Source organism: Aaosphaeria arxii, assembly GCF_010015735.1.
Source record: "Aaosphaeria arxii CBS 175.79 unplaced genomic scaffold BU24scaffold_2, whole genome shotgun sequence".
Lineage (NCBI taxonomy): Eukaryota > Fungi > Ascomycota > Dothideomycetes > Pleosporales > Aaosphaeria > Aaosphaeria arxii.
This window is the reverse complement of record NW_022983475.1, coordinates 94,330-117,310: the sequence shown is the minus strand read 5'-3', so window position 1 is coordinate 117,310 and position 22,981 is coordinate 94,330. Positions and strand designations below refer to the sequence as shown.

Genomic DNA, 22,981 nt, shown 5'->3' with positions numbered 1-22,981 from the left:
GTAAGGGAGAAGGTTCTGTTCGAGTGGACGACAAACAAGTGTTGGCGAGGTATTCCGTATGCTGTGTTCAGCATCTAAAAATGGGATGAATGCAATGCACGTGCATGGTTCGTGGTACAGTCCATTCACACGTGTGATTGGTCCACCACACGCGCACTAGTCGTCCAGTACTCACCAGCACCCATGCATCTCTTCTGCCTTCTCTATGCCAAACGCCTCATGTATGATGCTGCTAAGCTAAGATACACAAAATGAAAATGGCACACGGATCATGCCTCTTGTACGTGGCGCATATTGGAAATTGAGGGTTGCCGCAGGGAGCGAGCGAGCTTACCACCCCCAGCTGGTCTTCTGTTCTATCCCATCCTTCCAACATCGCTTGCTTCCTTGGAATGATGTATGGATCAGGAACTATGGACCTCTCGACAGACTCGTCACCTTGTCCAAGTAAGATTTTGGCCAGTTCGAGTTTGGGTGGGCGCAGTGTTGAAGACGCCATGAAGCGAAGCAATATTGCTCGGCTGCAACGAGACAGATACAAAAGACCTTGCAGCCTTCCATAATTGAAGTTAATTTTGCCGTCAAAGTCTCATTGAATTTTCTGCTCTGTTTTAATTGATCAATTTGACATATCAAAATGTTTACATCACGCTTGAGCTCTCTTGCAGCACTTGCAGCAGTGTTATCCGTCACTGCCGGTGATGTCAACTCTGTTTGCAAATCATTCGGTGTTGACTTCGTCGATGAGGGCTCTTACTTCATCAATTCCTTGTCTCAAGACCCATTTACTTGCGTGAGCACCTTCAAAGGCTGCAACGCAGATATTGCAGAGATTCTTCTCGTCGATCCCCAGAATGAGGAATACCTCTGCTCACAGGTTCAGACTACGCCCGAGGATGATCCCAAACTGTCAACATGCCCTATTCTCAAGAATCAAATGAGTACTGGAGACTGGATTATCCTTGTGCTCGGTAACAACGACGATGGAAACCCTTTTGCTTGGGAGAGGGGTAAGTCCACCTTCGAGCAATGTACTAGCATGCACTGACAAAGATAGATATCCATCTCGATGTTGGCCCACAAGCTACATCAACTGTCACACCTACCGTGACATTCAATGTCACTACTACTCCCGTAGTTACTACAAAGACTGCAACTACGTCTGTTAGCACGTCTACTGTGGGACCGTTCTCCACTGTTACGAGGCCCTCGGCGACAGCCTCGCAGACCAAGACCATTACTCCGGTCCCGGTCACTAAGACCTCGACCACAACCTTTACTCGCACGTCTACCTCTGTCACAGCCACAGTCATTGCCACTACTAAGACGGTTACCGCAACCTGCACCGTGCCCAAGCCTGGCAGGCAAGACAAGTCAGCCACCTACACACCGACTCTCATTACCGCAGAGGCTCTTCGGCCGACCAGCCCACCAGCAGCCAAGTATAACCGCTACGTTCGCAAGACAGACCGTGCTGTTGACTACGCCTATGCTAAGAGCCGCGTTGAGGCTGCAAAAGCTCGACGTGATGCCAAAGCGAACGCAGACGTTGCTCGTGTGGAGAAGCGTGCACCAGATGCCCCAACTGTCACTGTCACTGCTGCTACTCCAGCCAGCACGACCATCACCTACACTGGTGCTCCCGTCACGACCACGGAAACTGTTCTCTCCACTGTCATCACTACTTCCACCCTTCCTGCGGCTACTTTCTACACTGGCATCTTCACCTCCACCATCACACTCCCCACCCAGACTAAGACCAAATTAATCTCTACGACAACTACCACCAAGGTCACCCGTACTATCACCGCTTCCATCACTTGGACCACCACTATCACACCGACTGCTTCCGTTACGGCATGCAAGAAGGTTGGTGGAAGCATTGGACCCGCCAGAAGGATCTAAGAATCTTACGACCATGTACATACACACTGAGCACCTTTTGGCTCTCATCTTGGAAGCCTTTCTTTCTATGTTCTTTATTTCTAGTCAGATACTTTTTCGATATTTTATCTCAATACATAACGTTGCTACTTTGATCACATCTCCCTGAATCCTTCATAGCGACATGACTCTATTTACTTGTGACCGCTTTTGATTCAAGGTGAACCCTGTTCCGGCATCGTATCCTGCAACACTCTCTCTGCAAGCTGGAATTCATCCGAGCGCAGTCGTACTGCAGTGTCTAAGCAGACATTCACGTCACAATTGCCCCGCATCTCCAGAATGCTACTCTGTTTGTCCATACATGACAGGGTGGTGCATACCGTTAACCCCCATCTAGTCTCTGCGTTGTGTATACATGATTGCAGCAGGGCAAACCGAAACCCAGTCCTTGTTCATCAAAACCCGAACACAAAGACGCAACGGCAATGACTGCACCGCCGCATCTTACTGTACCTGTCCATCATCGGCGAACCCTGACCACTTACCTATACACAGACCCCTTCCGTCGACCGCAATAGGCAACCACCATAAGCTACCTAGCTATTCACGTACTTGATCCTAGAGTCCAACAACCATGAACCCTCCCTCACAATTCCTGTACAGACGTAGGTACCGCAACATAGGGACGTAAAACAGGGAACCAGGATCAAGCGCGCCCTCTCGCTTGGCTTGACTGACCTGCATGCGAAGGTCCGTGAGGCGACGGGCGCCCGCCACCCCCCATGTCTTACTTTACCTTGTCTTGTACTGGCCGTGTCTACCCAGTGCCGTCCTAACCCTGAACTGTGATGGTAAATGTGAAATCCGGACTACGACCAAAAGAGGGGAGCGTCTACACAATCCCTCCTCCATTTCCCTAGTCTGGCGCGATCGGTGGACGGAAGATGACCCTCCAGAATCCTTGTCGGGTGGTGAGAACCCTAGTAATCGACTTTGCCATATCGAGGGTTTCTCTTACTGATGACATGGTGCCTGGAGGATTTGCACGATGGGTAGGCACGTTAGGCTGGCTGGCTGCCTACCTACTAGCTTGAAGTGTTTTCCTATAGTTACCTGAATTGGCTATTGCAAACGCTATTGTATCCACTTGATAGTAGTCTAAAGACCGTGCAAACTATATTCTATGGAGTATATTGTCACGAGCGAACAATACACAGACCTCGCGATATATGTGCAGTGGTAGGCATACAATACCAGCATGGACCCGCTCGAGGTACCTACCTTCTGTATCTCTGTACATTTATAGCTAGGCGGGCAAAGACAAGTGGCAAGCACTTCAGAAGATGATGTCTGCCTGGCCTGACTTGGTGCATTGTGCGCATACATTCCGCGCTCATCCGCAATCACCGCCCTTTCTCACGATCACGCTGACAACTTACACTGACTACGAATCCAGTAAACCATCCGCTTTGTTGCTCCAAGGGGAGAGTGATCGAATAGGGAACTTGTTTCACGGATGAGGTGTTCCCGCTGGCTCAATCCCATCTGCAAACATCCTTCCTATGTTTGTCTTGCAATACTCAATGTTGAAACTAGAAAGCTATTGATGTCAGGGTTTGGACAGTGTTGAGTTTCCTATTTGAGTGATTGATGAGAGATTTAGAACAGGCCTCACGCTGTCCAAATCCCCTCACAAGTGCAGTGCATAGTATTGAATCACTACCCTCGCAGCAATGCCCGCATCAGTTCCCAAGGACCAGGTGTGTATGTTCAATACCTTGACAACGAACAACAAGACTAGCACAATCCTTATCACACCGAACCACACCGACTGGTAACGAGTACGAATGAAGTGAGGCAAAGCTAGTCCTGTCCTGACTCTGCTTTGGTGCCAACATACCTGCACACTTACTATCACGATCCTGCAAACACCACGCATGCCCCCTGACTGCATGCCGCTATGTTTCTTTTCCTTCCGCATAATCTAGTCCACCGCCTTACCGGTATATTGACACCCACTTCGACCATATCGACTGCTCCAGGCTTTTGCAAATATTGTTGTTGTTTGCTCACTTCGCGCCCTGTACGCAGGACCTTGAATCCTCTTACTACTCCTCCCTCTCGCGCGCGCGTACGTGCGTACATACATGCGTTCGTGCGTACATACATGCGTTCGTGCGTGTACCTGGCAGATTGGTCCTGATAATGCAAGAGTCATACAACAGAGCACAGCAAAGCACAGAAACAGCATGTCCCGTACATGCAAAGATCGCATACAGACAGATCGACGGTTCTCCTGCCCGGCTGCTCCGGCCGATGTACGGAGAGTGCGTCTGGCCAGTCAGCTTGCAGTCTGGCCTTCAGTTGTATGCGCGGTAGATGCTGTAGGTACGAGTATCATGCGTTGGCTGGAACGTCCATGTCCTCGTTCTCCATCTATAACCACCACGTTCTTCCGCTAGTGCGATAACCCTGTGCGGATTGTGAATGTGGATTGTAGTGGCGTCCGATGGGCTTGATAGCGGCTCATTTGATGGTCCGCACAATCCAGTCACGGTCTGTGAGTTTGGCCGGCTCAAGGAAACTAATGGGAGAAGAACGTTCAGGATTCTCAGATGATGTAGGATTTTCCCGCTGGATCCCACAGTGGCTTATAGGGCTTGCAGGAAAGGGGAGGGCTAGGCGGGGCGTATTCGAGTGTGGAAGAGAGGAGTGGAATGCATGTAAGATTTGAACTGGGGCTGAGCGAGCTGGTTGGTCGGGTGGTCTTTTTTGCACGGTCATCTTCGTGCTTCGAGAAGATGTAGCGAAGGAAAAAGGAAAACACACGACCGAGGTGGGATGGGGGAAAACGGGTTCAATAATTAAGGATGATATAGCTTTTGTCGTGGGATGAGGACGTATGTGCGAATCCTTCGGATCTGGATGCCCGTGAACCGGCGAAAGGGGTTGAGAAAATGCGATACTTTTGGTACGCAAATGCGTACTGTGTGCATACCTACACGCGCACGACAGTAGTTCAGGTTACAGCACATTCAGTCGAACATTGAGATGGTCTATCCCGATAGGTACAAGTTTGGATGCGGAAACTAAACAGCGTGACGATGCGAGCGGTACGGATCGCAGACAACACTAGGAATGTTTCTCGCCTCGCGTAGTCTTTGTTTCCGCACCCCCATCGCTTCAAGATAACTAGTGGTGTACTGCTCGATAGTACGGGTGAAGCGAGCGAGTGATGCGTTCCTGGAGGAGTGGACATAGCCCAGGCAGTAGCTACTGAACATGCCACTGCGGCGCTGTGCCGCGCATCGAGCGGAAGGGAAGGATTTGGGTTGGAAGCGGGAACTAAGGAGGGCCACCCGTATCTAGAGAAGGAAAATGCTTGGGTTCGCAGCCTCTCGCGGTTCAAAGGGTGGATCGAGTGTAATTAGATACTGTATGTACGTGCAAGTTGGATGCGGGAACGAGGGGGATGCAGCATCGGACTCGCTCGCTTGGGAGGCGCTGGAAAGGTCCCGTGGCATTTTCTTTCTCGCTTGCTTTTACGCCTTCTGGCTATTGAGATTTGAAACGTAGTTTTGACGACGACCGAAGAGAAGAATACGAGCGGTTGCGTGCGAAGCGTGTTTTGCATATATAATAGGCTTTCTATAGCTCGAAATAGCACATTCGCACGTGGGGGACCTCGTGAAAGATAGCTTCAACGCGAAAGTGTTGTGCAAAGTTCGACTGTGTGTGCGACCAATAGCACCCATGTTCTGCACAATCTTCTTCCTACGAGGTACGAATAGTCACTGTATCATGTGTTTCTCGGGTCCCTAAGAATGCGAAATGACGGGAACCAAACAGGCGGAACCGGATAGCTATGGGTACGGGAGTACGCAGTAGTCCTGGAGCAAAAGTTAGCGTACAGTGCCTTGTAAACTATCATGTAGATCGATGCTTTATTCGGATTGGCGTACAGTGTAACTATTCCCTAACCCGCAATTTTAAATTGGAGCCACGAGGTCGAGACGAGGGTGGGACGAGAACAAGTCGTCTCGCCTAATCGGTAGGACGAACGCGTTTCCGCCGAACTCATGACACCGTGAGTCCCTCAGTATTTACTCCTCTTCATACAACATCATTATCTTTATTTTCGCTCCAGAGACCGGCGTACTAGTCTCGTGTCTGAAGAGCCCACATTCTTCTTCCATGTTCCTTCAGCACGTCGCTTGATTGCATTGGATCCACCAGGTATAGCTGAGTGATCACAAAGATAGAAAAGTGACATAGCATCGCCTCACTGGTTCGTGTCTCCATGTTCTCGGAACGCTAGCCCGATCTCTTCAGCTACAGAGTATGTCGAGCTGGCCCCCTGCTAGTACTGTATGCCCACAATTGTAGAAGTGCAAGGCCTTGAGACTGGCTACAGTATACTCTTGAATAGCCAGTTCAGGTATCGGCGGTCAGCTCGGCATGGCTGCCCTCCATAAAAAGCTTTCCGCTAAATTCCGTCCTAAAATTGTTAAGGACAATACGGAGAGTGTGATATTCACTAGCGTTGGGATAAGCTTGTAGTGTACGGAGTACTCCGTAGTGTGGAGCGCATTCACGACTTTGCGCCCTTGATGCCTGGCCTGCAACTGGAGGCCAACAGTGTTCAGGCCCCACATGACTCAGACCAATGGTTGAATTCAATGTCAGCAAAGAAATGCGGCGTAATCGTATGGTGAAAGCGCCCCTCCCTTGTAGATGGATAGTTCCTCGCTCGGTCAGGCTATCTTCTGCAACTGGCTAAGTTTCCAGCATCGATTATGGGGTGAGAAAATGGTTCTGGTATGGCCTGGATATTGACGCGTAAACATCAAGGAACATGACTGAAGTGAAGACGCCTGATGATAAAATGACGAACCCGTGACAGCAAAAAAAGGACTAAGGATGCAGTTGAGAAGCACAAGGCCCACCAAGCTCCAATACTGGGGGCTCGGCAGCTTGCGTATGCGGAAGGGCATGGATAATGTCCAGAGTCCAATTCCAGCATTTGGGAACCACCCCACCATCACTGACCCCTACGGAGTACTAAGCCCCAAAGTGCAATCTCCACGCTTATCACATACTGAGACTGGTGATGGTCTTTATTGAGAATGCCATGCGATGCTTTAGCTTGTCCAGGTCACCGGTGCCCTTTTCGCATGGGCTCTCCCACTTCCGTATCTACTACGGCACTTGTGGGGCCTCACATTCGGATGTTGGTGGCGCCGGTATGCATTAGTTGTAGTAGTATTGAACGAAAGCCCGGTTGAGAGCTCGTGTTCCCTGACTTTGCTGCGCTGTGATGAAGCCGAAAGGTGCGAGAAAGTTTGGTTGGTGATCCTGGTGGCTTCAAAGACAAAGTTATTCCAGGAAAATGCCATTTCAATAGTCTATGCATATACGGTTCGCTCCGTGTGTTTCCGCTCTCCACGTGGAATGCCTCGTGAGGTTGTAGGGACATAACTGCAAACCTGGATTTCCTATCTTCAACTGCCGTGCTTTCCTATAATGGTTTCCAGGTCTTTGGATTGCCCATGTTGAGTTGATATTGAACTAGTGACCGACTCAATGCAAGACGGACTCGCTGCGAACATGGTTTGCAAGTCTCTGATTGGTAAATGGTAGAGACATTTGTGATGTTGGGCAAACCTTGGATAGGGACCTTGCATTTGCTAATGAAATCCGGACCAGGAAAGCTTCAATATCAATTTACCCATGGGGTCCTCTCTATAAGGTTCTGTAACCCCCAAAAGCAGGTAAAGGTGTCCTGGTAACTGCTTTGTAGCTCTACAGTGCATCGGATCTAAACATGCCGTTCCAAGTGTTACTGTGCGATTTCAAATCCATTTCTAAGCCCGGGGCATGGAGCAGTCTCCTCTTCATACTCGGCAATGATGATGTTACATCGATGCGTAAAAAGAGTATGGGGATCCTAGACCAACGGCTAACAAGGCGACATATTTCTCGAGGTGAGAGGTAATGCGGATCCGACTCTTACGTTTGAGCATGAGGGTTACGAGACCCAAGCAAACAGAAGAAATGCATCCGTACAATGGAGAAGCAGAAGGTTGTGGACCGAAGCACGGCCCTTCCGATGCCTCCTTCATGCCTGCCTGCAGTGAACAGTGAGCCTGTGTATGTGAATCGACGGAGAGATTGCTCCGCGGCCTTGGTTTCGCGCTTCCATTCGCCTATTGCTCGATTTCCCAGCACAATGTTTCTCGGCCTGCCCACTGCATAACGGTATAGCTCCGTTGGCCACCGAATCCATTCGCGGACAGTGAGAACCAACGATTCTCCTCCTCGCTCGCAGTTCCACCAGCTCCATCATGGTCCTGTCGGGGAACTTTAAGTCCCCCACTTCTGATCAGTAGAAACAATTCTCTCACGAATTGAGGTGGTATGAAGCCTCGAAACCTCACATGAACAAGATCTTTCTTGACAAGTGGTCGATGAAGGGTTGGACTTTCGTAACGAGAAATGAAAGCATCAGTATGGTCGGTTGCTAAAATTCGAGGGGACTCAAGTGCGATTAGACCGAGCAATTCCAGTAAGTCGAGGGCGTCGTCCTGTTCTCGGGCACACAAATCTTCCAAATCACCGACCCTCAAATCGGGAATCAATGAGTTCTCCAACATATCTTTCTCCATCTTCGCCTCTTTGATGAATGGTGCAAATGCCTTGATCGGTTCTTGCTCGGCCTTCAAGCTCTCCCTACTCGTCGGACTGAAGTTGTAGAACAGCCACGTCAAGCTCTGATCCAGTACATTCTTACACGCCCACTCCAGTCTCCCAAATCCCTTCTTTCCGTGCACCATACTCGGCTGTCGCAGATCGTATTCGACGACCCATCGTGCTTTCTGATGTTTCCTCCCTCCATCCTCAATGGAAACTCCCTGGAGTCCGCAGCGCTCATACGTCGGCCGGTCGAGCTCAAGACGTAAAACTCCTTCGTATAGGAAAATGACGTTGTCTACATGTGACCGCCCTTCAGACAACATCATGATGTTCCCCTGCTTGATGTACTCTGTGAAGAAGTCGCCCTGTAGTATCTCGCCCAATTTCATGTGCACGCGCGCATATTGGATCTTGGTCGCCATGTCATTCTCGAGTTTGTCTTGAATGAGGGAGTATATTTCAGACGGGAGGACGAGGTCGAGAGTGTGCGAGAAAGGGATGCTGTTGAATGTGGAGAAGGGCTTCTTTTTCGTCGAGACGTTGTGAGGGTCGATGTAGGTGGGGAGGAGGGAGTGCGAGAAGTGACATTTCGAGTGCGGGCCGGTGTCTTTCTGTATATCAACCATTGTGTATCGCGTTTGTCTAGCGGTGCTTGAATGGTTGGAGATATGTGGTTGGAGAGGAAGTGGTTGATGATGGTAGAAAGCTAGACGCGTGAGGAGGTGGTGGGGCGCGAATCTTTTTTGGCGCAGCCATACAAAGCTTAGTTGCAACGGGTGCGCATGTGATCCGGGTTACCACTTTGGAAAGGAGGTACGATGGCCGCATATCTCCATATACCCAGAATGGCCATTCTAGGGTACCTTGGCATATTGAAGCCATGAACAGTCCAAAGGTCCTGCAAATGCGATGTGTGTATCACAATTGTTGGAATGGCACTGGCTGGGAGACAGTCTGGCGGGACTGCCTTCTGGATGGATCGAATCAATGGTACCCATCTGAACAAAATTCAATTGGAGGTCTACAGAATGTGTTTCAAATGCCAAAAACCCCAAACATACAATGGATTCCATACGTGAAGGAGAAAAACCGGAAAGTGTGATATCGTTCATGAATCGTATCCGCCCTGACGCCTGAAAGTTTGAAGCCCGCTATCAACAGTCCCATAATTCAAGTACACCAGTTCATACCATACTCGCCATGATCGTGAAACCGCTCTTGCTGGTATGCCCGCCAATATACACACTAACTCCGGAGAGCAAAGCGTAAAATGCCCATGAATAAAAGTTACAAGAATATGCCTGGATGATTACGGAAACTCAGGCAGTGTGGCCGGGAGCTTCTGGCTTGGGGTCCAGGCGGCCCTGCACCTTCACGCCGTACCTATGCTCGTACTCGTCGATGGGGAAAACGTCTATTTTCTGGTTCTCGGGTATCATGCTGTGTTTGAGATCCCAGCCGGCCCGGCGGGCGAGCTCTGCAACGATGGTATCGCTATCGCCGAGGAGGTTGATGTCGAAGTTGATGTGGTGGATTGGCTACTTCTGTTAGCATGGATCATCGCAGAAAAGTGGCATATACTTACGTCGCGCGAGATGTAAATCTGTGGAACATCGCCCGGGACAAAGTTGGGGATTTCCGAGACGGGTGCAACCTTCATGCTGGTGCCAATCACAATGACGAGATCGACCTTCTCTTTATCGGTCTCCCGTAGCCTGTCGAAGAAATCCTGGGGAAGTGCTTCTCCGAAGAAGGTAATGTCTGGCTTCATGATGCCTGGCTGCGGGATGTCGTACTGTCCGTCGTCATCGGAATCGGACTCGTCAGACTTTCTCCGCTTCCTGCTGCCATTTCCATTCGAGCTCCGTTTACGCTTCATACCTGGCCGGTCGCCTTGTAGTGCAATCTCCTTGAGGCAATTCTTGCACTCGGCAGGCGTGTGGTTCCTAATGTCCCCAAAGATATCTTCGCCAGGGATGCGATATTTGCACTTCCGACAAGTGGCTGTTGCCCAAGAACCATGGCACTGAATCAATTTATCCCTTCTAATGCCAGCATGCGACTCCACATTGTCGATGTTCTGGGTGTAGTTGGTGAGTAGCTTATCCTTGTCTTGCAGCAGACGGATGAATTCATGTGTCGGCGTCCACTTCTTCAGATCAGGCAGGATGTCACCAGCGAGTGTGTAGAAGACCTTGGGGTCCTCGTCAAAATTGTGTATGTCGAATACCTGCTCCGGATCCTCGAAGCCCATTTCTAGCAACTTCGAGTAGAAACCGGTGTTCTTGGACCGAAAGTCGGGGATGCCAAGACTCGTCGAAATGCCTGCACCAGTGATAACCATTATATTCTTGCGCTCCCGCAACAACTGCGCGGCGTCGTCGATGGTCTTATACTGTTCTAGCCTGCGTCGCTTGTTCAGTTCTCGACTTATGGCTAGGCCAAGCAATTGGTAGAAGGCCTCGTCGACGAAATCTGTCATGAACTTTGGGATTTTCACCCCAAAGGCGCTGCACAGCTTGCGCGCGGAGTATTTGCCGGTCGTGATATTCTCCAGGACGAACTGGTTTGCGCCCACCTCGTGGAGGCGATTCCTGAGACTGCGCGATTCTTCCGGAGGGCAAGTGTCGGCGGCTATTGACGTGTCAGTGGACGAGACTGGTTAAATTGCAATAAAGGGGAACGTGAACAATGAGAGTACAGCCGACATACAATCTGTGGAGAATTCCATGTTAGGGCCCTCTTCGAGGATCTCCTCATACAAGGAGGCATCGTCCAAACCATCGTCCGAAGAATCGTCCGCTTTCGCAGTGGTTGCGACAGTTGCGCCTGCGGGTTCATAGACTCGCTCGGTGGGCGGGTCAGAGGAAGTGAGATCGACTACCTGCGCCGATTCCTGGACCATGACAGGGCCCGAGAGACCGTTGGCGGCCATTGTGATGATGGCTTTCCGCCGGCGCAGGTGGGCGAGAGGGAGAAGGTTGTCGGGGTCGACACCTTGTGTATGAGAGAGGAGAGTGAAGGAAGAGGGAGGGGGGGGAGAAACAAGAGATAACTAATGGAGGATTGAGGTGTAAGTAATAGTTGAGTTGAGTTTAGTTCGAGGGATGATGGTAGCGATCCCCCATGTGCCAAAAGATAAGCTAGGCCGGAAGGGGAATTAGCGGCTGAACTCTAATTCATATCTCCAGTTCATCGTGTTCGCGTGTCTGCCCATCCAATTGATTACTCACATCACAGTACAACTCCAGCTAAATTATCATCTTCTTCTACTCTGTACATCCTCATCTACCCTACAGAGGATTGGCGCTTTGGGCTGATCTCCTGCTATCTCCATGCATATCTTATATACCTGGATCAAGAGTGTACTGTAGCCAGTAAACATTCTTAACTCCTCGCGATCAAATCTCGCCAATAATGCACCGTTGTCGGCATGAAATACTAGCAAGGGACCAGCCCGACGTCCCTCCATCCCATCATCCTCATCTATTCCAATGTGGTCTTATGCCTAATCACATACCGTCCAATCCAACCCTGGGCCCATTCAACCTCAGAATCACCCGGATGACCGTTCACTCCAAGCCCTTCCTTGTTCATGCAGTACATGTATGTACATATAGTACTACCTACTACAACACTCATTCGATCAAATGAAAACAATGCAAAGCCGATCGGACAAGGAAAAAGAGTTGGGACAAAGGTGACAGCTCATTTCTCTATCCTAGTTGCATTCATGTCTGCCCATAATCTCAGGCAGACCCTGGACCTTCTTTTGTCGGTTTCAACTGCAGGCAGCCAGCAACTTAACCCCATAACCGGGCAAGTGGGCAAGCATTCAAGCGAGCGTGTGGCACTGCGGATCCAACGATTTGCCGTCCTGAACAACGATTTAGCTTCGATTCGTTTTCGGCACACCAAGTGAGTCCTTTTAAACGCGGCTACACGTCACTTCTTCTCTCCATGTCCTCTTCGTATGCCTGTCGGCGTGAAAACCAACCAGTAACGGGTGGAGTCTGGCCGATTCGCATGCAAGATGCGATCGTCTTTCCAACGCATATTGCGAGCGCATGCATGCAGCATGGAAGCCCCGACAGCCTTTCTGTCCAAGAATAAGCAACCATACTCTCGCATTGCCTTCTCTCCCACTGGCAGGAAATTGCTGGGATGATACACCAATGTTGAGAGGGGCATATCTTCCTCCTCATCCCGACCTAATGTTGTACTGCTTGGTTTCACCGCTCTCATATTCTATACTGGCTTTTAAGACTGACCTCCCATCCTTTCTCTTTATGAGTACTGCAGTCGCTGCGTTTATTGCATTCCGTGTCCAGCTCCCTGTTCGACAGGTCCTGCCTTTCTTTTCGGTCTTGTTACTGTATCTCTTTCGTCCTCTGCCGCCCCTGGATGCAGCCGATATCTCCAGCATTATTTTCAATCATCCCACTTCTCGCATTATTTGACTACTTTGGACAGCGGCCGGCCTCACCATTGCCGTTGCACCACCACACCACCACGGCTTCGCCTCGAATGTGCCAAAAGTATCGGGCAGGCTTTGACTGGATCTTCTGATATATAAAAACCATTTCGACTTGAAGCAATTGTGACCTGGAATCCACTCCGCAATTTGTTGGGTGCGACCCCTCGGAACGACCAAAGTAGATGGCATCAGAGACCCAGTCCTCAAACCAGCCCTCGTCTTCTGCGAAAACGTCTGGAACTGGTCGTCGTCCGCAAAGTCCACCCTTCGACCCTCGATTGCCAACAAATGGTTCCGCGGTGAAGGTAAAGTGGAGCCGTCACGATGGGAGATGCATCTTGCCGCAAGCCACAAGCGTTTCGATACCAATCATTGCGACGACATTCCCGTTGAAGCGGACACTCGACCAGCTTCCCGTCGAAATCATCAACAATATCCTTTCTTACCTCGTACATCCCCGCTCCCGCCTCGCTGGTCGCACCGAGGCACTCAGCGCCTATGACTCCCCAACTGATCTTAAGCGGGCTGCAAGAGAGGCGTACAATTCCGATCGAGCCCGCGCTCCCGATGTTGACCGCTGGGCTGTCGACTTGTTCTCGTGGGGTTCGGTTCATCATCCATTCAATGATTTGGCACTGGCCTCCCGCCGCTTTCATCAACTGGTGGAGAACTTCTGCGTGCATCTGGTTCGGGCTAATAACCGCTTCAATCTTCCCTTTGACCTTATGGATGCACACCCGCAGAAGAAGTCGTACCCTGACCTGAGCAACATTGTATACAGAAGACTATGGCTCCAATATGCCCCTCGCCGCTGCATATACTGTAATAGACTTCTCTCCCTCTATCCCCATGATCCACTTTTTGGTCTAATGATCGCATGTCTGGATTGCTTCTACGACCAAGTATACGTAAGGACCCTTTTCGCTTATGCTCTCCCATTTTCCGATCCCAAGCTCACATGTGGTCGTCTATAGACACTCGGCGAAGTCGAAGCTCAGTTCCACTTGTCATGGATGGATCTCATGAAAGCAGGCGTTCGTGCCACCCCACGCTTCTTCACCTGGCTGCTTCGCTGCGACGTTGAAGCACTTGCATTACGTCTTTACGGTACCCGCGCATTCCACAACACCAGCGGGTCGATGAACGAAGTATGCTCTATATGCACGAAGGCCGGCACTCTGCAACGGATCATGAGAATGCGGAATGGAAACGACAGCGAGGATGACTATGAGCAGGACGACGTCGACGCTTTTGATTCCTGGATCTTAAGAGACGACTACGACCAACACAGAGGTAGCAGACGAGGGAAGAAAACGCGCTGGGTCAAATACTTGCAGTACTACAGCGATGCTTACAACTATCGTCCCGAAGATAATGTTCCATGGGTATATGAGCTTACGGCCGATTGGGTGCAATAAGACGGATCGATGAACTATTCAATTACCCTTCACATGTCGACTCGCTGAACAACCACCGACAAATCTTTCCCTTCCACCTCGGCCAACTTCTCTTTTTTGAAGTTCTCTTTTTGACGCTCTGCCGGACCCCAAACCCTACTAAATCCGCCTCCTTCCGCACAATGTCCGCCCTTCTTTCCTTTCCCCCAAATAACATCTCTTTCCTTATGTCAATTCCCATCACATCTTGCATATCGGGAGGTAGCCTTTGCAGCATTTTTTTTTAACGGCAGTTTCTCAGGCTATGTAAATGTTAGCATCTTGCCTTTGAGAGCTCAAGAATACACTCTGTCGGTTTTTTTTTTGTTTTCATTATGAAGGATACCCCCCCCCCTCTAGTATGGAAGACCACTCCCACCGTCTAACGATAACACGACAAAAGCATGCGATCAGTCTCTTTTTGAAAGATAAGACATAGCATACGACATATTTAAGATTTCACTAGCATATAAACATAGAGAATGAGGTTATGCATACTCCTTGCGAATTATTGGTTCAACAATCTGATGCAGTTTCTTTTTTGATGCTTTAATCCAGATTAAATCTTTAAAATTACAATTGCACACACAAATGGCACCATATTGGTTAAAATCAATCATCTGAATTGGTATAAGAAGTTTCCCAGATTTGATCTAAAGATGTTGGGAGAGAACATGTTGTATACATAATGCATGCAATACCCTGACTGTTTCAAATGCGCCGTATGGAAGAATGGAAGGACTTTTGCTCTCGATGTCGGGATGGCTTGAGAGGCTGCGGCGAGGTTTGAAGAGCCGCTGGAGACTGGATCTGGTGTCTCCGTCGCTGGAACGGCAACTATGCGGAGAAGACATGGCGCGACTCACTCTGCGCCCTACGAAGGTTTATCCAAATGCAGTGCGCGGAATCGTTCAATCCACCTCCATCGCATCGCCCTGCGTCTCCGTCGTCGTCGTCGTCTTCTTCAAAGCACTCTTCTTCCTGTGCCTCTCCCTCTTCTCCTTGACAGGCTTAACCGCTCCGCCTGACCCTTCGCCCTCAACCACCTCCACACTACCCACCGTACCTGCCGTCGCCGTCACCGCAGCAGGATTCTTCTCTTGCTCCACCGTCAACAAACTCCCCTCAATCCTCAACGTACCAATGCCCGCGCCAGCCTTCCTCCCCTCACCCCCAACATCCATCTTCCCATCCCAATCCCTAATCCTCACCCTCAACACTGTCCCATTCGGGCCCTCCCCCACCGGCATGCCCCCCTCGCTATCAACCCAGTACCCCTCTCCTGCTGCCTGCCCCCCCGTTGACAAGCTCCGGCTCCCACCCGTCATGCTATACGAATTAGTCTGCGCGGACTGGTACGACCACCCGCGCGGCATGTGCTCGCGCAGCACGGAGACCGGGAACGCGTTGAGGTACGAGAGTGTGATGTGCGTGGACGCCTGGTGTGTGATGCGGCCTTCGATCCAGGCATTCTTGGCCGGGCGCCAGATGAGAAGGTCGGCGGTCGCCCAGGTGAACGGGCTGCTGTATTCGTCGACCATGCGCATCAGTAGTGGCGCTGTCGAGGTGGTTGTGGAGGCGGCAGCGTACTTGGAGGAGGATTTCGAGGATCGCGGCTTCGGTGGTTCTTCGCTGAGTTGCACGTTCGAGTATGAGAGGATGATGCCTCGCGCTGGCGGGTAGTAGGAGAGGAGGAGAGGGGAGAATATCGAGGCGCAGAGAGCCGGGAGTGGTGAGCTGAGGGCTAGAGGTGGGAGCGCGACGTATTGTGTGATGCGCTGGATGTGGAAGAGGGATTGATCATTGTCGGTCGTGGGGGGAGTTTGTGTGGGCGCCATCGTTGGTAGAGTCCAAGCGAAGGTTGAACTCGGGTGCGTAATGTGTAGTAATGTGGATTGAGGGTCTTGGTCGTGATGTAGACGTCCACGGCTGGTGAACCTTCTGGCTGTCGAGAAAAAAGTTGTCGGCGATCGGAAGTCCGCAAATCATATCTAGATCACGCTAAGCCATATCGGGTGCAGCTTTTTCAAAGACTGGTACATATTTACGATCACCACCCAAGCACCTTTGTATTCAGCAAATAATATTATATTATTTAGTATTTAAATTTGATAGCAGTATTGCGAAGCCTTAAGAAGTATTCTTAATTTCATGATATTCTACTCTCTGTAGTGTCTCTGTGGTCAGTCAAATAACCTCACGAGCCTTCCTAGGACTCTTTCCGGCTTCCCCCTCTGACTGAGAGACTGGGTTATAACCCATACCACATTGCGCTTCATGTTTCGTCGATATTCGAACTATTAACTATAAGGTGTATTGCTACTGGTAAACAGTCTAGAGGTCTCGAAAGTATACTTGCGAATGTGCAGTTGTGAGTATAAAATACAAGCATGGGCGAAAACCAAAGAACTGTTCTGTAAGGAACGATTCAAAGACGCCGAACCCCTCGCCGTTTTGCTCGATTTCTGCCAATTGAACTGAGAAGGTGAATAGCTAGATAGGGCTCAGTAGACTTCAGTGCTGCTAAATCGTTTTATAGTCATATTTGCGGAGGATCTGAATCAGAATGTATTTCACGGGGCTGTGAATCCATTGCCGCCACATTCTGGCAACCCCAGATTCAAGTTTTTATCTACTCAGAATGCCGACATACTCCTAATAATCCAAACCCCGGTTCCTTTTGGAACTCATAACTCCTCCTGCGAAGTAGCTAACGCCTATTACTCGCCAATGTGTTGCGGGTTATTTGATGCATGAGTTGAACGATTGTTCATATTACAGAAAAGCTGTGAGAGGTACCATGTTTCCACATCACCTTCTGCCCGCCTTCATCTCGTTTGTCCGCTTGATTTTCATGGCTGTTCGCTGCAAGGCGGTCTTGACGTCACCCTTTTTGAACTCGTCAAGATCATAGTATACTGGCGCAATGTCCTAAACAGGGTCAATATGTATGCAGCAAGATAGATGGAAATTGTGATTAACTTACCAGCAACCATTCGGCCTTGACACCTGTCACAGTTCGGATGTAGTTCTTGGTTGTCAGGACGAATTCGTTATAGACAACCCATTCGCTATCCTGTGCAAGCACGGTGCTAGGATGCAACAGGACACTTTGCTCATCCTTCACCGTGGTGTATGTCTTGCCGGTGCCGTCGCGCTTGGCCACTTGCATGAAGAAGCCCGCAACGAGAGCCCGACGGATGTTTTCATAGTACTTCTTGTTCTCGAAAGGAGTGGACATCAGCTCAAGCTCTTCGCGCTCCATTATACGCTTCAATTGGAGCCGGACGTTATCGGCCTGTTGAAGTGCACGGAAGGACAGGAAGTGGTCGTGGCACCACTGCTTAGGATTTGCCTGTGCCTCAGCACCCTTGAAGGCATGGTACACGTTGAGCATCGTGAGGTGATCGCCATCTGGGTGAGCAAAGAGCTCCTTCATTTCATCGGCAGCCTTGCGGTTGTTTGCCGGACGAACAAAGATTTGGGGGACCGAAAGCAAGGCAGTGAGTGAGAGGATCTCGTTGGAGCAGTAAAACTCGGGCGATGTGATGAGCATCACCGCTAGAGCAGGATCCAGAGGAAATTCCGACGCAAGTCTACCCAGTGTAGTCAAGTCACCTTCGTCGTCGAGACAAGCGAGGTAATTCAACTCCTCCAATGCACGCATCAAGGTTTCAGGAGCGGGCGGGTCCATCAGGTCAAAATGTACCAGATCTTCCACACCAAGCTTCTTTAATTCCAACACAGTGCTGGCCAAGTTGGATCGCAGAACCTCAGGATATGTCTGTTCGATGAGCTCCTTTTTGAATGCAGCCTCGGTGTAGAGACGGAAGCATTTGCCTGGTCGCGTACGACCAGCACGACCAGCGCGCTGTTGAGCCGAAGCTTTCGAAATCGGAGATACCAAAAGAGATTCGACACGGATCCTTGGGTTGTACACCTTTTGCTTGCTGAAACCAGGATCCACAACATATACAATACCATCAATGGTGAGGGAGGTTTCGGCAATGTTGGTCGAGATGATACATTTACGACCAGGCGGACCACCAGGCGTTGCGGGTGGAGGGGCCGGGTTGAAGATCTTCTGTTGCTGCGCCGGGGGCAGGGTACCATAGAGTGGGTAAACCTGGAGAGGGCCAGCTGCACCGTCTCTCAACAACTCTTGTGCTTCCATCGTTAACTTCCTGCATGTGTCTTCGATCTCCTCTTCACCCGTCAAGAACAATAAAATATCACCCTCCTTCTCGGTGGCGTGGATCTGGAGGACAGTTCGCAAGGACGCTTCGACGTAGTCTCGCTCGGGCTCGGGAGTGTAAAAAATCTCGACAGCGTGCGTTCGACCCGGGACGGCAAGAAGCGGCGCGTCGTGGAAGTACCTCTGGAATTTGGTTGCGTCAAGGGTAGCAGACATGATAATGAGCTTCAAGTCCTTTCGCCTGAGAACAACCTCCTTGAGCAGGCCCATGAGGATATCGGTCGCAAGGGTACGTTCGTGGGCCTCGTCAAGAATGATGGTACTGTAACGAGACAAGTTGTTGTCGTGCATGGCTTCGCGAAGCAACATTCCGTCCGTCATGTACTTGAGCATTGTGTTCGGTCCCGTCTTATCCTCGAAACGAATGCTGTAACCGACTTCCTCCCCAAGGTTGACGTCCATTTCCTCGGCGACACGCTGTGCGACAGACATAGCGGCGACACGACGAGGCTGTGTACAGGCGACCATTTTGTTGTTGAGATGCGGAAGGTCATCGAACAGGACGAATTGGGGGATCTGAGTAGTCTTTCCGGAACCAGTCTCACCGACGAAGACGAGGATCTGGGAGGATTGGTAGAGGCTGAGGAAGTCATCTCGTTGCTGGTGAACAGGCAAGTCTCTCCGCTTCTTCAGGATGCTCATATAGTTGCTGGACAGGCTCTTGCCAGTGAAGGGGTTAAGAGGACCGTCCTCCGCATCGTGGGCTTGCTTCGCGGTGGTACCGTGACGCTTGAAGGAGTAGAGAAGGTCTGCTGAATTGGAGGGTTCATCTGTTGTTGCGCCTGTCAGTATTACACCTTGATAGTGCCAATCCATAGGCGAAGGAAAACAAAAAGGGAAAATCGCGTGCGAAAATTGTGGTTGGCAGAAGTGTTGGTGTTTTGGTAGTACCTACTCTTTGAACCAGACTCATCATTCCAATGCGCCAGATAGGGATTCTCCTCCTTCTTCACGCCGTTGCTGCCATTCTCAACTTTGACACGCTTGTTGGAGGATGAGGAATCATCGTCCTCGTAGGTATCGCGTTTAATCGTCATGTTTGCCGTTTGCGAGGGTGGAAATGTTTGGTTTCCTGAAGGCGATGGAGGAAAAAAAAGACCGCGGCGCTGTTAGCGTCAGCCTTGGCATTTGGACCCCCATCCTTATCGATAAGAACACAAGTAGGGCAGGGACGGTTCGACTGAACTTTTCCAACAACCCCACAACCATCATCCCTCTTCTCCTCCATATCAACACTCGTGTGGGATAACATCGTAATTAATACTTTCGTTTTATATATTTTATCCCCTTCTTCACTCACTCACGAAAGGTCTATCTCTTCGACTGGTAGCGAGTCATTTCCTGTGACCAGACTATCCCCAAATCCAGCCATAATAATCATGGACGACTCTATGCCCATATTCTATATTGGCCAACACGAGACGAAGCGGGCACTCCCAGTGTCCGATGAATTGGCAAACCATGCTCAAGATTTAGGTGTACGTCTCTTCTCTTTCCCTTATTCATAATCATAATATTACTATCATTTACTTACCAATGATCTCAGTATGATATGCTTACCACACCCATCACTAACTCTCATTTCCATACCCGTGTTCTTGATCTTCTCAGTTCATACAACCAATCCCTCTCAGATGCCTCTGGATCCCCACAACCCCAGCCACTACCTCTTATTCCAGCTCTGGAGTATCTCGACACTCCTCTCACTCCTAATGATACTATTTCTCAATTTCTCACTTTCACAAGTTCGTGGATTGATCTAACCTCTCCGGACCCCGTCATTGCATACCTATCCCGCCAGGTGTTGCATCTGGAGATCGCATATGCCGCATTCTGTGGAGCTGTGACCGTTGTGATACCGGGCCCTCGCCTTTCAAATGGCGCCAACGGAATTTCCCAATATGCGCGTGCGATCAAAGAAGCGCTCGGAACTGGAGCTTATATTCAAATACACATTCTACTTCCCACGGATGGCTCCCAATCAAATGAAGTAGAGGACCTTGGCAATCTAGAGCACTTCGCAAGGCCAGAGCTTCAGCACCCCGGACAGCAGAGCGCTGAAGCTGATCCATTCAGCGCGTGGGATGCTTGGAACGTAATACGATCTGTTTGTAAATATCCCAGCAGACTGTCAGTAGGTAAGAAATATATCAGTCTTTCCATAATCCAAAAATTGTTTTCCAATCACTCGCTCCCTGCGAAGAAAGGAATATGACGCCAAATTATTTAAGCCCCTATTAGATTTCCATGTTTTAACTTGTCTGTGTTCAGCTCTTGATCTCCCACGTCGGCTGCCATCGTTAGCCCTCCAATCCAGGTGGTATGCCGAGCCTGTTCGTCTACTCAATCTTCCGGCATCTTCGTTTCTCACCAATGCTCGGGGATCTTCTGTGCTTTCCAAGTCTCACCAATACTTCATCTTCCGTATCATGCGCCTGAAGAGTGCCCCATGGCTTCTTCTCACGGATATCGGCACACTTCCTGGCGTTGATGACCCAGATATGATACTGTCCTATTCGACAGGAGACATCTCATCGGATGCTGCTGCCGATGCTCCCACATTGGAATCCTCAATGTCGACATCGCCTACACCCGCAGAGGCCGCACAAATGGCCAAGAGTGGAAAGAAGAAGAACAGCGGCGACCCTACGCCACATTTGAGCTATCTCCGGTATCTGCAGCGTAACCAGCCCCCGAAGAATGTGATTGAGAGATTTGGGGGTGGTTTCCAGGACTACCTTCAGAGCCCGCTGCAGCCCCTGACTGATAACCTGGAGTCCATTACCTATGAGGTCTTCGAAAAGGACCCTATCAAATATGAATGGTACGAACGCGCCATCGAAGCCGCACTTCTAGACTGGCGAGCTCTCAACAAGACCACCAGCTCTGGCACAAGTGACAATGCTGTTGTCATCGCCGTCGTTGGCTCGGGCCGAGGACCCCTTGTCACGCGTGCATTGAATGCCAGTGAGAAAACCAAGATCCCTGTCCGAGTCTACGCCGTTGAAAAGAACCCCAATGCCTACGTGCTTCTTCAGCGTCATAACAGAGAGACTTGGAACAACCGCGTCACCGTCGTGAAGACAGATATGCGCGCGTGGAAGGGCCCAGCAAATGAGGATGGCACATTTGGCAAGGTCGATATTCTGGTCAGCGAGCTACTGGGTAGTTTCGCAGACAATGAGCTTTCGCCTGAATGTCTCGACGGCGTGCAGCATGTCCTGAATCCGGACCATGGAATTTCTATTCCATCCAGTTACACAGCCCATTATACGCCAATCTCTACACCCCGCCTCTGGGCAGATCTCTCGACACGCAGTGCAATGGCCGATCCTACCGCTTTCGACATCCCTTGGGTTGTCATGTTGCAGCAGATGGATTACTTGTCAACTGTGTCCACACCTACTGAGGCTGTTCAGCAACTCTCGAACGGTACCAAAATGAACCAGTTCTCCCTTGAAGCGCCCTTGTCACCATATATCCAGACTGCTTGGGAATTCTCTCATCCTCTTCCACCTAATGTCCTTGCACAGGCATCCCTCCGAAAAGGTGGATCGGCCGTTGGAGGAGGCGGGGGCTTCACCGGCGGAGACGGTGCAAATGAGCATAACGCCCGGTTCAGCAAGCTATCCTTTCCAATCCAGGATCAGGGTATATGCCACGGATTGGGTGGATATTTTGAGACGGTTCTATATGCGGGCACTTCAGGTTCGGTCGAACTTAGCACAAACCCAATCACCATGAAGGATAAATCCGAGGACATGATCTCTTGGTTCCCTATCTTCTTCCCAATTAGGGTAAGCTCTTTTTTCTTATAATCCTTTCCCATGCTCTATGTGCTAACATGAAATATCAGACACCCATCCAAGTCCCTGCAAATTCCGAGCTCGAGATAAGTATGTGGAGACAGACCGACGATCGTAAGGTCTGGTACGAATGGCTAGTGGAAAGCTTTATCACTGTTGGTGGACAGAGGCTTCGCCTAGCGGTTTCGGATCTGCATTCGAGTAAAAGCAATGGGTGTCTGATGTAGAGACATTTCATCATATGCATATGCATTAGCATTTTGGTTTGGATCTCAAGGAATGACCATTTATTTATCTATTGGTAATTTCGATTATAATTGATACCCCATAGTTCGGCATACATCTTGCTGGCAATTGGCTTTCACTCGGAATCACTGGCGAGCAAAAATTCATTTCGTCCAGCTTAAATACAATCTACCATCAAAGA

The 22,981-nt window shown here is 50.1% G+C and overlaps 9 protein-coding genes across 9 annotated transcripts; 4 read left to right on the top strand and 5 right to left on the bottom strand.

Annotated features, from left to right (window-relative positions):
- Positions 1–568: 568 nt before the first annotated feature.
- On the top strand, positions 569–2,039 carry BU24DRAFT_447242 (uncharacterized protein). The gene is made up of 2 exons (XM_033530810.1): positions 569–1,010; positions 1,058–2,039. Exons 1-2 carry the CDS (start codon positions 638–640, stop codon positions 1,903–1,905), a joined length of 1,221 nt encoding a protein of 406 aa, XP_033386911.1. The 5' UTR covers positions 569–637; the 3' UTR covers positions 1,906–2,039.
- A 2,342-nt stretch (positions 2,040–4,381) lies between these two features.
- BU24DRAFT_99782 (uncharacterized protein) lies at positions 4,382–4,789 on the bottom strand. The gene has a single exon (XM_033534882.1). It carries the CDS (start codon positions 4,669–4,671, stop codon positions 4,414–4,416), a length of 258 nt encoding a protein of 85 aa, XP_033386910.1. The 5' UTR covers positions 4,672–4,789; the 3' UTR covers positions 4,382–4,413.
- Positions 4,790–7,610: 2,821 nt separating this feature from the next.
- On the bottom strand, positions 7,611–9,290 carry BU24DRAFT_418091 (uncharacterized protein). Its single transcript, XM_033526896.1, has one exon. It carries the CDS (start codon positions 9,204–9,206, stop codon positions 8,094–8,096), a length of 1,113 nt encoding a protein of 370 aa, XP_033386909.1. The 5' UTR covers positions 9,207–9,290; the 3' UTR covers positions 7,611–8,093.
- Positions 9,291–9,522: 232 nt separating this feature from the next.
- On the bottom strand, positions 9,523–11,658 carry BU24DRAFT_385210 (SIR2-domain-containing protein). The gene is made up of 3 exons (XM_033524870.1): positions 11,293–11,658; positions 10,166–11,214; positions 9,523–10,118 (listed from the first exon to the last, which is right to left on the bottom strand). The coding sequence occupies exons 1-3, from the start codon at positions 11,513–11,515 to the stop codon at positions 9,900–9,902; spliced, it is 1,491 nt and encodes a 496-aa protein (XP_033386908.1). The 5' UTR covers positions 11,516–11,658; the 3' UTR covers positions 9,523–9,899.
- Positions 11,659–12,440: 782 nt separating this feature from the next.
- Positions 12,441–13,139, top strand: BU24DRAFT_99726 (uncharacterized protein). Its single transcript, XM_033534880.1, has one exon. It carries the CDS (start codon positions 12,648–12,650, stop codon positions 13,038–13,040), a length of 393 nt encoding a protein of 130 aa, XP_033386907.1. The 5' UTR covers positions 12,441–12,647; the 3' UTR covers positions 13,041–13,139.
- Position 13,140: 1 nt separating this feature from the next.
- Positions 13,141–14,486, top strand: BU24DRAFT_99721 (uncharacterized protein). The gene is made up of 2 exons (XM_033534879.1): positions 13,141–13,965; positions 14,032–14,486. Exons 1-2 carry the CDS (start codon positions 13,240–13,242, stop codon positions 14,473–14,475), a joined length of 1,170 nt encoding a protein of 389 aa, XP_033386906.1. The 5' UTR covers positions 13,141–13,239; the 3' UTR covers positions 14,476–14,486.
- Positions 14,487–14,493: 7 nt separating this feature from the next.
- On the bottom strand, positions 14,494–16,432 carry BU24DRAFT_439127 (uncharacterized protein; the record flags this gene model as incomplete). The annotated part of the gene is made up of 2 exons (XM_033530285.1): positions 15,560–16,432; positions 14,494–14,579 (listed from the first exon to the last, which is right to left on the bottom strand). Exons 1-2 carry the CDS (start codon positions 16,329–16,331, stop codon positions 14,494–14,496), a joined length of 858 nt encoding a protein of 285 aa, XP_033386905.1. The 5' UTR covers positions 16,332–16,432.
- A 610-nt stretch (positions 16,433–17,042) lies between these two features.
- BU24DRAFT_418085 (P-loop containing nucleoside triphosphate hydrolase protein) lies at positions 17,043–19,810 on the bottom strand. The gene is made up of 3 exons (XM_033526895.1): positions 19,644–19,810; positions 17,480–19,518; positions 17,043–17,424 (listed from the first exon to the last, which is right to left on the bottom strand). The coding sequence occupies exons 1-3, from the start codon at positions 19,783–19,785 to the stop codon at positions 17,305–17,307; spliced, it is 2,301 nt and encodes a 766-aa protein (XP_033386904.1). The 5' UTR covers positions 19,786–19,810; the 3' UTR covers positions 17,043–17,304.
- A 144-nt stretch (positions 19,811–19,954) lies between these two features.
- On the top strand, positions 19,955–22,976 carry BU24DRAFT_385203 (arginine N-methyltransferas-like protein). Its single transcript, XM_033524869.1, has 4 exons — positions 19,955–20,226; positions 20,295–20,886; positions 21,020–22,545; positions 22,605–22,976. Exons 1-4 carry the CDS (start codon positions 20,128–20,130, stop codon positions 22,779–22,781), a joined length of 2,394 nt encoding a protein of 797 aa, XP_033386903.1. The 5' UTR covers positions 19,955–20,127; the 3' UTR covers positions 22,782–22,976.
- The last annotated feature ends 5 nt before the right edge of the window (positions 22,977–22,981 follow it).

Excerpts from the sequence above, each read along its gene's own strand:
- BU24DRAFT_385210 (XM_033524870.1), bottom strand. The coding sequence starts at position 11,515 with ATGGCCGCCAACGGTCTCTCGGGCCCTGTCATGGTCCAGGAATCGGCG. Across the intron at positions 11,215-11,292 it reads CATGGAATTCTCCACAGATT|CCGCCGACACTTGCCCTCCG; the intron begins GTATGTCGGCTG and ends ACACGTCAATAG. Across the intron at positions 10,119-10,165 it reads AGATTTACATCTCGCGCGAC|CCAATCCACCACATCAACTT; the intron begins GTAAGTATATGC and ends TAACAGAAGTAG.
- BU24DRAFT_447242 (XM_033530810.1), top strand. The coding sequence starts at position 638 with ATGTTTACATCACGCTTGAGCTCTCTTGCAGCACTTGCAGCAGTGTTA. Across the intron at positions 1,011-1,057 it reads CCCTTTTGCTTGGGAGAGGG|ATATCCATCTCGATGTTGGC; the intron begins GTAAGTCCACCT and ends TGACAAAGATAG.
- BU24DRAFT_385203 (XM_033524869.1), top strand. The coding sequence starts at position 20,128 with ATGGACGACTCTATGCCCATATTCTATATTGGCCAACACGAGACGAAG. Across the intron at positions 20,227-20,294 it reads ACCATGCTCAAGATTTAGGT|TATGATATGCTTACCACACC; the intron begins GTACGTCTCTTC and ends CAATGATCTCAG. Across the intron at positions 22,546-22,604 it reads CTATCTTCTTCCCAATTAGG|ACACCCATCCAAGTCCCTGC; the intron begins GTAAGCTCTTTT and ends ATGAAATATCAG.
- BU24DRAFT_99782 (XM_033534882.1), bottom strand. The coding sequence starts at position 4,671 with ATGACCGTGCAAAAAAGACCACCCGACCAACCAGCTCGCTCAGCCCCA.
- BU24DRAFT_99721 (XM_033534879.1), top strand. The coding sequence starts at position 13,240 with ATGGCATCAGAGACCCAGTCCTCAAACCAGCCCTCGTCTTCTGCGAAA. Across the intron at positions 13,966-14,031 it reads GCTTCTACGACCAAGTATAC|ACACTCGGCGAAGTCGAAGC; the intron begins GTAAGGACCCTT and ends GGTCGTCTATAG.
- BU24DRAFT_418091 (XM_033526896.1), bottom strand. The coding sequence starts at position 9,206 with ATGGTTGATATACAGAAAGACACCGGCCCGCACTCGAAATGTCACTTC.
- BU24DRAFT_99726 (XM_033534880.1), top strand. The coding sequence starts at position 12,648 with ATGCATGCAGCATGGAAGCCCCGACAGCCTTTCTGTCCAAGAATAAGC.
- BU24DRAFT_418085 (XM_033526895.1), bottom strand. The coding sequence starts at position 19,785 with ATGACGATTAAACGCGATACCTACGAGGACGATGATTCCTCATCCTCC. Across the intron at positions 19,519-19,643 it reads TGATGAGTCTGGTTCAAAGA|ATGAACCCTCCAATTCAGCA; the intron begins GTAGGTACTACC and ends GCGCAACAACAG. Across the intron at positions 17,425-17,479 it reads TCAAGGCCGAATGGTTGCTG|GACATTGCGCCAGTATACTA; the intron begins GTAAGTTAATCA and ends GACCCTGTTTAG.